General features: G+C 40.1%; 1 protein-coding gene across 1 annotated transcript in view; it reads right to left on the bottom strand.

Annotated features, from left to right (window-relative positions):
- XPO6 (exportin 6) overlaps positions 1-13,347 on the bottom strand; it is a 103,973-nt gene that overhangs the window by 55,271 nt on the left and 35,355 nt on the right. The window contains exons 4-6 of the mRNA XM_065411932.1: positions 9,431-9,628; positions 2,490-2,649; positions 1,771-1,848 (exon numbers count right to left, since the gene is read on the bottom strand). Of these exons, the coding sequence (XP_065268004.1) occupies positions 1,771-1,848; positions 2,490-2,649; positions 9,431-9,628 (436 nt within the window). The remainder of the gene's footprint in view (positions 1-1,770; positions 1,849-2,489; positions 2,650-9,430; positions 9,629-13,347) is intronic.

Below are 13,347 nucleotides of genomic sequence, written 5' to 3'. Positions count from 1 at the left end.
AAGCTGCTGCACTGTAAGTTTTAGTTCTTTCAGCTGGTTTGATAACCTTCGGAGTTACTCAGCCTAAGGAAACTTACTAGAGCAGTTTGATCACAGTGAAGTGATCTGTACCAGTTCATCAGGGTAGTAGTTCTTAATGGCAAATGAGAAGAAAAGTGAAATCTGTTCCAACACACATCTTTAGTTTTACTACAGCGGAAGAACTGTATTAATTCACAGGATGCACTATGTGATCTAGAAGCTTTTATTGTAACTGCGTGTCAACACTAGTGTGAAGAAATAAGTCACTGTTTAGGTAGGGGAATTTCCTCTTTTCTCTACGAGACTTGACATTTTAGACTTAAACATCCTTAACTAGCACAAGTTTGTGAAATTTTTCTGTGGAGGGTACAGCCAACTTCGGAGAGGTTTTTAATTTAACAGCTGAAGCTCTACTATATACAACTAGATGTGAAATTGCATCACAATATTTGTTCTTGTTTCTCAGAACAAGGGAGGAAGAAAGGGCTACGACATCTTTAGTTGCTGCAGAAAGAAGCTGAGTTGAACTCGGACCATTTGATACATGAGACAGCAAGGAAACTGATGGCCCTCAGAACGATGGGGTGGGATTTGCTCCTGTTCAATCTCCTGGATCCACAAGCTCCCTTTCCTCCAAATTGCAAAAGCGCTAACTATCTATAATACGCACATCATCTTAGTCATTTAAGCAATGTGCACGCTCCATTTTCAAAGCTAGTGAAGGGAGACAAGTATATGAATCAGCTGCAAAGCAGATGCATAGCCAAGCTCTAAAGGCAGCTACTAGTCCTAATGGTGCTGTGCAAGCTGCTGTGCATGTAGTGAGAGGGGGAAGTGGGTAGAGGGTATACGTTTAATTTATCTTTTGGATATGTTACTGATATGGAGCTGAATGCCACATCTGTATTATATTAGACGTTAAAGGTCAGACTGGATCACAGTGGTCCCTTCTGGCCTTGGAATCTATGAATCAGCTAAGACTGCAGTCTTTCCTGGCTTCCCATGCACTTACAGCTGCAATTCATAGATGAAAGCCAACACTGATGTCAGACAGTTTAGGAACTGGCTATTTTTCAACAGCCTTTCCTCCTCAGCACCACCACAACAGGAAAGGCGCTGACAGCTTAGATGCCACATGTGCAGTCTTGAATGGAAGTAGCACATTTTCAGTGGAGAGTCTCCAGCCCTGGAGATTGCTTCCTCTGCTGGTCCCATATGTGCTGGAGACAGGGGAAGGCACAAAAGGGCCTTGCCCCCAAACCCCCATACTTTTTAAGACAGCACCACGCCCCCCACTTTTGAGAATCTGAATGTGGCAAGGACTCAACAGGTGGGAGCAGCGCTGACTGGAGTTGGGTGGTGTAACAGTAGAGCTCCTTCCCTATTGGTATAACAAAGGGGTGGCTTGGCTGAATTTGAGTGAGTGGCATTCCTACCTAGCACACGGGCTTGCAACACCAGTCAAATTTGGCCCATCATGGTTGGTTCGCCCCACCTATTTGTGCAGGCTTCCTTGTTCACCTAAATCTGGTGGACAGCACCGACGTATCTTTCAGAGCACAGCACAAGGCATATCTTTCCAGTAAAACATTTGTCCAACTATGTATCACTATTTAGGAAGGAAATGTTACGACAGGGATGGATCTGCGCTATGATACTGTGGGTACCTTAGAGGTTTTGGTTTATGTCGGCAACCAAAATCTATGTCCAATATATAAAAATTAAGTATTAAATTTTAGTAATACATACCACTTTCTCCTGAAGATGGGGATGGTGGTGGAGTGGCAGCAGTAACACTATGTTTGTCCCAGATGCTCTCTAAAATACCTGCCAAGAAAGAGGAAGAGTGCTGTGAGCCCAGCTAGGTTCATAGACACTTCATACAGGGCTACTAGCTTTACCCCAAACTTCCTTAATTTAGGATAGCCACCTCACGGTATATGCAATTAACCTGAGAAACCTAAGTGCATCTGAGCTAGACACTTTCAGATGTATAGGTTAGATCTTTATTCCTTTTTTACTGCAGTGACGGCACAAGAAATAAAGTATCGTCACAGGTGGTTGTGGAGATTAGAACTTGTACAGTACTTAATAAAACTTGTAGCGCTCTTCATTTATAAAGAGTTAAAGACAATGCTAAGTTCTCATGCATGCGAGTGTATCTGCTTGGTCCAAGTCCATCTTTATAAACAAAGATGACCAAGCACAGCTATTACAGCTACAGTGCTGTATAATCAGTGCTGTATCATCAGATTTCATCATAAGCTATTCAAGAAGCTATTTACACAGCGGAGTTAAGAGCTCAGCCAGCAGGAAGCAGTCACTACATAACTAGTGGGGTTCTTGTTTCACTGAATGATCAGCTTCACAGCTGCAAGTCTGCCAGCATTTTACATATTCACACACTGTTGCAGAAAGAGGTAGGGGACAGATATTTGTTCCAACCCTATAAGTGCAGTTATACTTACCTGTGAGAAGCCCAAGTACCGTTTGTACCTGATCCAGGAGCAGTTTGCGTAACTCTTCTTTCCGTGCCACGCTAAGGTCCTCCCTGGGGCACGCCAACTCTTCCGATGTAGTCTTCAGCATGATCAGCCCAAGAGGAGTGGTCACAGGGGACTGAATCAACTGGAAGAACAAACAAGATGTGAACAATGTCACTAGCATTTTGTTCATTGATTAAGTGTTACAGAAACCCACAAGATCAGTCTTCATGTTGACAGTTTATGGACACTCCCAAGTGTCTGGGGCCATGCTGGATCACTAAATCATTTTTTGCAGTATACTTTGGGGGAATATAACTATGGATTCTTGTTTTCCTGAAGCACCAGCTGATCATCATCATGATGTACCAATCCTAGTAGTATGGGAATCCTTGGGAGTTCAACAGAGCTTTCATGCTCACACATGTTCCCTGCTCCAACATTTTTACAAGTCAGAGTGTTTCCTCTCCCTTTGTGGAGGTCGCTCGTCATTAGGACTGCATCACAGACCACTTTAAATGACAGGCTGCTCCTGAAGTAGTTCTCTCATGGTAGGAACGTATGCCACCAGCCAAGCAACTACACCAGTGGAAATTTAGACCATAAGTAACTGCAGCCAAAATTACATCAAAAGAAACAGTAATTAAGGATCTTCTAATCTCTCCTGGCATACTCACTTCAATACTATTGTAAGTCACATTTACTTTAAAGCGGGAAGTTTCCTTTCCCCAACGTGTGAAGAAGAGAACGAAGTGGGTCCAGAGAGAGTACATTACACTACTGTACATTTCATGTTTTCAAGGTATCTAAAGCCTGGGTTAGATACCTTGAGATATTAAATTTAAATAAATTCAAGAATTGAGGTGGGAGTGACTGGAGAATGTGCTGAACCTCAAACTGTTTTCAAAACTTAAAGGAGCCTTTACTTCTAGCCTAGAATATCACATACCCGATATTCACTACTCTCTCGAAGTATAGCTAAAGAAAAGCACAATAGGGTAATATTTGGGAGTCCCAAGTCAATCTGCTTGATGTAGTTTTTGCCCCATTCATATTAACTTGCCAGATCTGATCATAAACTAGTTTAGCCTGAAATGTATTAAAACAATGTAACACTTTAAGCATGTGAAAGAGAGCCAGCGTAGATGGAACATAATGGCTACTTGGTTTTTGGAAACTCTGAGCACCCTCGTGGTAGGATTATGGCCTGTCTAACTGGACAACAGTCGGGCTGGCATATTTTTCATGTTCTAGTTTGTGTTGGTGGTAAAGATTAATGGCAGCCAACTTCCAAGTGGCTCATGATGCATCACAAGATATCACAGCAACTCCTTTTTACTCATGTGAGTTAGACTGGCATCTCACACATATGTATCATGACATCACTGACTGGACGAAACTACTATATGGTGGATGCACACTGGTTGAAAAACTGTACGCAGAGTAGCTGGAATGCTGTCAAACTGGGAGGGCGTACCTAATGGGGCTCCACAGGCGTTTGCCCTCGGTCCAGTATTCGTCAATATTTTCATTAATGACTTTAATAATGGAATGGAGAGTACGCTTATAAAGTTTACAGATGACATCAAGCTGGGAACGGTTGCAAGCACTTTGGAGAACAGGATTAGAATTCAAAACAGCCTTGGCAAATTAGAGCATTGGTCTGAAATGAACAGGATGAAATTCAATAAAGACAAGTGCAGTACTCTGCACTTAGGAAGGAAAAATAAAATGCACAACTACAAAATGGGGAACAGGCTAGGTAGTAGAAAAGCTGAAAAGGATCTGAGAGTTATAGTGGATCCCAAATTGAATGAGTCAACAATGTGATGCAGTTGCAAAAAAGGCTAATATTCTAGGATGTGTTAACAGGAGCATCATATGTAAGACACGTGAGATCGCTGTCCTGCTATACTCAGCGCGAGTGAGGCCTCAGTTCTGGACAACACATTTTTAAAAAGACGTGGACAAACTGGAGAGAGTCCAGAGAACAACAACAAAAATGATAGAAGGTTTAGAAAACCTGATCTATGAGAAAGGTTAAAAAACCAGGCATGTTTAGTATTGAGACAAGATGACTGAAGGGGGACCTGATAAAGGTCTTCAAATATGTTACAGGCTTTTATAAAGACTGTGATCAATTGTTCTCCATGTCCACTGAAGATAGAACAAGTAGTAACAGACAATCTACTGCAAGGGAGATTTTGCTTAGATATCAGAAAAAACATCCAAAACCCCCACCTTTATAACTGAACAGGTAGTTTAGCTCTGGAACAGGCCACCAATGGAGGTTGCAAAATCTCCACCATTGGAGATTTTTACCAACAGATTAGACAAAACACCGGTCAGGGATGGTCTAGGTTACTTGGTCCTGCCCTCAGTGCAGGGGAATGGACTAGATGACCTCTCAAGGTCCCTTCCAGACCTACATTTTTATAATTAGCTCATGTAAAGGTTAACTTATTATTGTGTATCAATTCCTATTTCACAGTTGTGTGTTTAGTATAATCTGAATAGACCCTCTTCATATAACCTACGAAAAGATCAAAAGTGACAAGCTTCTTCTATTGATGAAGCTATACCAATTAACAAGAATTCAGATTTAAGCACCAACAATTTCTATGCATTTGTGTAGTTCGATACAGAAGAAAAAAGATTTCTGTGTAAGTGATACACTTCTTCTCCATACTTCAAACATGATCTTACATTATTAGTTATCTGAAGCAAGTGTGTGGCACAGAGAAGCAGAAACTACAGGAGAAAATTTAAATGGGACATGGACTGCTTTAGTGAACTTCAAAGATGGTTTAAAATTTCTTCCCAGAATAGTTTCAGATGTTACAGTGAAGTTTATTGAAAACCAGTGGCATGCAACTGCTAAGCCCCAATATCCTAACATTACGTGAATTAATACTTCCACAAATATATCAAGCTTTCTATGGAGAATTGTACTATCCTTAAGTAAAATCATCTGCACAGGTCTTAGTACCATTTAATACAATGTATTGCTTTTCTCCACTACTTAAGAAAAAATTCCCTGAAAAAGAAGTAGGTTAGAGACTTCTGCAGATTCCAAATATGATTTTAAGGCTTGAATGGCAGACAAAATTGGCTCAAGTAATATATCAAAAGATGAGGAAACAGTGGATAGAACAATTTATCAGCAGTTCAAAAAGCAACTAAAAGCTGTGGCCTAACACAATTGTGATGAGAACCCCTTTTGCCTTTATCACATTTGGGTGCTTCAAAGTCTAGCATCATTTTTTTTTTTTTTTTTACACCTACACTTCTCTTTGAATATTTATTTTAAGGATTTGTAGTACAAACTAGAGAGAATGGGGGAGCACTCCCCATGTTCCTGAAAAAGAGAATAAGTGAGAAACAAAATAAAATATTCAAAGTGGGCTCTCTCATCACTTAGATATCCCACAATATATTGCAAAAACTAGTAGTTGTTCAGAGTGCATTTTAATTGAAACCTAGGTAAAGCCTGTTCATAAGTCACAAAAATCAAAACTAATTGTGGACAGCTGTCTAACGTTGTTTATTTGAGATTTGGCAAGTCAGTTTCTGGAAAGGATATAGGCTGTATTTTCACCACCACAAAGGCCATTATGCAAACAAACAGATTACTTCCATCAGCAACTGAAACCTTGTATGAAGAGTTGGTATTTCTCAATATGACAAGTAATATAAAGTACATTTGTGGTAACATGTGAGCTCTTGACTTTTAGGGGTGAGGTGCTAATTGATTTAAAGAACTGGATTGGGACTTGTCTACATGAAGAGCAGTTTGACTAAAAATGTGATTTTAAATTAATTTAGTCACATCAGTGGAAAGGACTGTGTGGACACTTCAGTTTAAATTAGGCTCATTTTGGTTTATCTTAAAATCAATTAATAAATTTTAAAATAATCCAAATAAACTACTCTTCAATCAAAATAAGGGATTGTCTACGCTTATAGTGCTGCTTCTCCTGTCGCCACAGGTACTCCGCCTTCCCAAGAGGTGGAAGCTGTCAACAGGAGAAGCCTTCCCATCAACATCACAGTGTCTACACTAGGAACTTATGCCAGTACAACTATGTCGCTTGGGGTATGGATTTTCCACACCTTTGAGCGATGTAGTTATACAAACATAAGTTCCTAGTGTAGACTAAGGCTGTGTCTATACTGCCACTTTCAGCATTAAAACTTTAGTCATTCAGGGGTGTAAAAAAACACCCCGAACGACAAAAGTTTTAAGGGTGAAAAGCGCCAGTATAGACAGCGCTTTACCGCTGGGTGGTTATTTTTTATCGCCAGGAGAGCTCTCCCCTAGCGATAAAGCGTGACTACACTGCCCACGTCACAGCGCTGCTGCAGCCGCACTATAACATGGGCAGTGTAGACACACCCTAAGCCAAAGAGCGTCCACACAGAGGCTTTGCACTGGTTTACTTAAGCCTGTGCAAGTTTGTGTGTACACAACACTTTAGAAATCTCATACATGATCAAGTATAACTAATCCCTTACAGTATTGTTACTTATTGACAAAGTATTTTATCAAGCCTCTATTATAATCACTGAAAGAGTACATGTTTATACTTAGGTTTGTATTTTTCCTAAATATGACAAGGGTTAATTTAAAAACAAAAATGACCCCCAAAGTTATTTAATACATTTAGACTTAACACATGCCAGTGAAACGGACTATAAAGATACTTGAAAATTGGTGAATTGTGACTAAAGAAGTGTTGGTATAATCTAAACTATGACATTCTTACAATTATCCAAGCCTTCTCATATGGGCTGACAAAGTCTTAAAACACCAGCCACATTCAAACCAGCAACTCTGTCTATTACGGCAGGTGCTTAGATTCTACAGTGAAAAGTGTATCTACTAGCAACCTACTCTATTAGTTTTGGAGGACCAACTATAATTCAGTGATAAAGAGGTTGGAGATCCTTGTAGAAATTGAATGATTTAAGCTTTTCTTTAGCTATTAGGTGAACTATTTGTAACAGCTGAATTCAGACCTTTCATATTTGTGAAGCATCCAGACTTACATATTTGTTTGGTATTTGCAAATACACAAAACTGCTCACAAATTTCAGCCTGTGCATTGCTGGCTCCAACTATTCTGTATTTCAGCTGTGATCATCACTTAATTCACATAGTTCCTGTTCACTGACTGGATGAACAAGCCTTTATAAAACTACTGCTTCCTCAAAATCAGCTTAGATTTAGTTTTTAACTAATCTGAGCTACAGTTGTAAAATTTGCTTTGTCAACAAGTTCTGTTTGTGAAAACCCCGCAAAATGCAAGCAAGTTTCAAATACGGTCAAAAGAAACTAAATATTTAGAAATCTCTAGAGCATTGATAAAAATTCTCACTATCCTCTCAGTTCTATTAGCCTTACCCAAAGTAAATCTTCAAAAACTACCTTTAACAGTTAATTTACAATAGTTGCTCAACATTTTCAGAATACCTACAGGATTAATCTAGATTTAATCATTTTTGGTGCACTTTAAGGTTCTGAAACAAACCCAGAAGACAATTCTTAAGGCTCCTTCAGTAACTGAAGCTTATTGAGAACAGGCACCGCTATTAGCCAGGATGGGCAGGGATGCAAAACCATGCTCTGAAGTATCCCTAGCCTCTGTTTGCCAGAAGCTGGGAATGGGCGACAGGGGATGGATCACTTGATGATTACCTGTTCTGTTAATTCACTCTGAAACACATGACATTGGCCACGGTCAGAAGACAGGATACTGGGCTAGATGGATCATTGGTCTGACCCAGTATGGCCATTCTTATGTTCTTATATAGGCTTGAATTTCACATTTACACTAAGGCTCCTTGACATCATTCTGGCAATGGAAAGGGGCCTAAAAGTGGATGTAAAGGGATCTTAGTGTAACTCAGAATCAGCCACTCTAGGCTACCAAATCCCTCTCCCTATTTTCCCAACAGAATCAATATGGCAACAGGAGCTGTTGCCAAAAGTCACGAGGGATGCACTGAATTACATCATATTCCAGTTTTTTTATAGTTTTATGTGGAACATGAGGTCCCAGTGTGATGCAGTGGCCGAGAGAGCTAATGTGATCCTGGGATGCATGAACAGGGGAATCTCAAATAGGTGTAGAGAGGTTATTTTACCTCTATATTTAGTACGCGTGTGACTGCTGCTGGAATTATGTCCAGTTCTGCTGTCCGCAATTCAATAAGAATGTTGATAAATTGGAGAGGGTTAAGAGAAGAGCCATGGGAATGATCAAAGGATTAGAAAACATGCTTTTTAGTGATAGATTAGACTCAAGGAGCTCATTTAGCTTAACAAATAGAAGGTTAAGGGGTAACTTAATCACAGTCTAAGTACTACATGGGAAATATTTAATAATAGGCTCTTTAATCTCGAAGAGAAAGGTCTAACATGATCCAATAGCTGGAAGTTGAAGCTAGACAAATTCAGACTGGAAATAAGGCATACATTTTTAACAGTAAGCATAGTTAACCATTGGAACAATTTACCAAAGGTCATGGTGGATTCTCCATCACTGACAATTTTTAAATCAGGATTGGATGTTTTTTATAAAAAGAATTACTTTGGGGAAGTTCTATGGCCTGTGTCATACAGGATGTCAGACTAGATGGTCACAATGGTCCCTTCTGGTCTTGGAATCTAGGAATTTATGCAGGAGGCTAATGGCTGACTATTTGTCAAAGTAAGGGAGGTAGGAATGAAAAGCAATTTTACTTCCTCTTCAGCTTTCTCCAAAAGAAAAATGATCAATGAATACATTCATAAGATACTTAAAGGTTTTACTCAACCACCCCGTCTTCCCACTAAAGGTAGCCTTTAATTTAGACAAAAGTGTTCCATGAAGTGGCACCGAAGATTTCCTGACTTCATCACAGTTTCCCAAAGACATCCTTACCTGTAAGATGTTTGTGAAGAAGTCATGGTAGAACATAGGCCAGTCTTGTCGGCCAATGTCCACAATGACTTTGCAGAGCTTGTTCCTGATAAAATAAGGCAGTGTTTTGTGGTGAGCGAGGAGGAGTTTGGGCAGGCAGCTGCGGATTTCCATTTTATCTTGAGATGGGACCCCAAGCCACATCTTATTGATCAGGTTCTGAAAGAGAGGCACACCCTGATTTAGCAGATCTTAAAAGGCACAAAGAACTGGTTTTAGTGCAACATTACAATCAGTGGTTAGACACTATGTCTGGAGAACCAGATGGAGGAGCAGACATTTGTTATCAGGCAAGTAGCTTTGGGAAAAATTTAGAGTTTCAATACATTTCATTTGCAGAGTTTTACAACAACAAGTTTGTTATCCTCAACTAGTGCATGGGTGAAAAACTACCCTTAATCAGTAAAGTGAAGCAGTCGCAAGTATTGCTACTTTAATTTACTGCCCAAACCAGATAACTATTAGGTAAGCGTTGGGTCAGATGTGATAGAATGGCCAAAGTAATTAGAATCTAGAGCACAAGAACTTAAACTGGGCCTTGACAGTGATTCTGTGTAGCCCTGGGCACATCTACAGATAAAGAAACTGAGGTAGGAGTTAGTGGGATAGGTCCCTCACAGAACTGGAGGATGTATTGCTTAATGTTTGTAAAGTGCTTTGAATGTAAGCAGCATTATGTGTTAAACAGAATACAGGGAACTCTAAAAGTAGACAAGTTGATTATTTTAAGAGAAGCTCAAAGACCAAATGTCAAATTTATGGAGTTCTTCCCTTTTCATATGCTGCTTCACATCACAATACACTAACAATTTTCTATCTTGAGAAATATAGGCAATTTCCATTATCCTAGTATCATTTTTTCTACTAGAATGGCTTGAATGAATCAGTGTTTTTATGAATATGTGAAACAGTCACTGGTTGGCGAGTCTCAGTATAAACAATTCAGGCTGGAGCAGGCCTGATTTTTGCATATAAAGTCTCAGTGCCCTCTTAACCCTGGGACAGCTAGGTTTCCTCTTTTAAGAAGGGAAACATGGTAGTAAATAGAGAATCATCATAACTCCTTCAAGGCAGAATGAGAAGCAAGTGCTGCTTTGGATGAAATGTGGGCCTCCTGAAGTTTTTAAATCTAGAAAGTCCAAGCTAATAGACCTTTAATGGAAGAGTGCTAACTTTAGTAAAGGAATTTTAACTCACTTAATGGCAAAAATCCATAAGAAGGCAGAGTTATGAAGTATTTTTCCTGCAATGCTGAAGCCCCATTTAGAACTCTAGAACATTAGTGGCTGAGCCTGTTAAGTAGATGTTTGAGGATAATAGATTCAGGAAGCCTGCTTCTGAGGCAATAGCTCTACCCAGTTTCAAGCACATGACAGGCAGAAATTAAAGACAAATAGCTTATATAGTCATGAGGATCATTATAAAAGCTGAGAAGCTTTACTCGTGGCATGACAAAGCCAATTCATAGTATTCAGGCTTCGGTGCAATTTAGACTTGAAGGTCAAAATTTTATGATAGGGAGCCAATGTCCAGAGCTACAGGTTAACAGTGACAAAGGAACTGCTTATAGGAAGAATACAGGGCACTGACAAAACCCACAACAGAGGACCCTCACAAAAAGTCTGTATTAAGAATAATTCCAGAAGGATACTGTGTATACATGAAATTTCTCCCATGTAAATGAGATTTTAAAGTGGTAGCTTCCTCTACCCGCCCAATGTCTTTGGTAACAAGTTCCCCTTTCCCAGAAGATCAACTAGCAACTTCCATTTGAAAGGAGAGAAGAGTGGAGAGGGGGGAGAGGATGAAGGATTTTCATTAAAACTCTGCTATTATTTTTCCACTTCTTCCAGAAAATATCAGCCCTCATAAACCTCCTGGAATAAGTTTTAGGTTTACTGTCCTGTTTTTGCTGATAAATTCACTGTTCCCATATAACCAAACAGTACTAAGATAGCTGGAATTAATTTTAGAAATTCCAGGTTCTAAATAAAAAGAGATCTGAATCTCTAAGCTGGAGTTTATTTTCTTAGTGTTTATGCACTGGACAGTGATTTCTTTGTTCTACTAGGCTCTGGACAATTATTTTTCAGAGCTAAATTTTTCAGTGAGGCAGAAAGGGGCAGGAATCAAGCTAGGTTGCCAAACCCATGAAAATAATTCAAATTGCTGGAATATGTAGCTCCATAAAATTCCTCTTTAGACAATAGTGTGGTCCCCTATTATTTTTGTCTTAGTTTGGTTAGGGTGCTGGACTGGGACATGGGAGACTCTGGTTCAATGCCCAGTTCTACCACAGCCTTCATGCAGGAAGCAAGTTGCTCTGGCTCTGTAAAAAAGGCATAATAGCACTTCCCTACTTCACCGTGGAATTGTGAGGATAAATACATTAAATATTGTGAAGTGCTCACTATACTATGGTAATGAAAGGCGTATAAGTACTTAAGATAGATCACCCACTAATGGCAGTTGGTCAGCAAGTCAGCACTAAGCCCAGTTTCTGGGCATGGCCCAGTCTGCTTTATCCCGATGGCTTATAACTTTTGTACATGTCCAAATTTCCAGATTTCCTCCTCCATCGCAAGGCTCACAATTGCCATGGAGCAAAGGTTTGTCCCATAAAGTAACAGTTGCAAGTTAGTGTGCAGCTTTCAGCCCCACTGCTCAATTATTTTTGTTTGATGTCTTTAGTAGGTCTTATGTGTGTCCTTATACCTTCTGGAAACATCTGGAATTGCTACACGTCTGACATCACCAGAATAGCTTGCTTATTTATCTGGGTAGCTGTTTTGAGGGGAACTTTGAATGCACCCCTAGTGTGCTTCATTTTCTTAGCACTTTTTTTTCCTGACAGAAACTTAAAGTCCACCACCAGCAAGAGTTGTAAGGGAGTTTCTTTTTAATCACAGTAAAGTCTTATGGTATGGTTGCCCTAAGTGGTTTGTCCACAATTATGTCAGTAGAAGCCAGTGGGGTACTATTCCTTTGCCTACTGATGAGCAGTTGTTACTCTGAGCTGTGTCAACCATCCCCTGTTGCATTTCCTGGGTTCAGGCTCAGAGCATGAATGATCAACACAGCTAAGAATCAGAGGGGTAGCCGTGTTAGTCTGAATCTGTAAAAAGCAACAGAGGGTCCTGTGGCACCTTTAAGACTAACAGAAGTATTGGGAGCATAAGCTTTTGTGGGTAAGAACCTCACTTCTTCAGATGCAAGTAATGGAAATTTCCAGAGGCAGGTATAAATCAGTATGGAGATAACGAGGTTAGTTCAGTCAGGGAGGGTGAGGTGCTCTGCTAGCAGTTGAGGTGTGAACACCAAGGGAGGAGAAACTGCTTCTGTAGTTGGATAGCCATTCACAGTCTTTGTTTAATCCTGATCTGATGGTGTCAAATTTGCAAATGAACTGGAGCTCAGCAGTTTCTCTTTGGAGTCTGGTCCTGAAGTTTTTTTGCTGTAAGATGGCTACCTTTACATCTGCTATTGTGTGTCCAGGGAGGTTGAAGTGTTCTCCTACAGGTTTTTGTATATTGCCATTCCTGATATCTGACCTGTGTCCATTTATCCTCTTGCGTAGTGACTGTCCAGTTTGGCCAATGTACATAGCAGAGGGGCATTGCTGGCAATTTGCAAATTTGACACCATCAGATCAGGATTAAACAAAGACTGTGAATGGCTATCCAATTACAGAAGCAGTTTCTCCTCCCTTGGTGTTCACACCTCAACTGCTAGCAGAGCACCTCACCCTCCCTGACTGAACTAACCTCGTTATCTCCATACTGATTTATACCTGCCTCTGGAGATTTCCATTACTTGCATCTGAAGAAGTGAGGTTCTTACCCACGAAAGCTTATGCTCCCAATACTTCTGTTAGTCTT

This window comes from Emys orbicularis, chromosome 10 (assembly GCF_028017835.1).
Source record: "Emys orbicularis isolate rEmyOrb1 chromosome 10, rEmyOrb1.hap1, whole genome shotgun sequence".
NCBI lineage: Eukaryota > Metazoa > Chordata > Testudines > Emydidae > Emys > Emys orbicularis.
The sequence above is the reverse complement of the archived record's forward strand: the minus strand, read 5'-3'. Positions and strand labels throughout refer to the sequence as shown.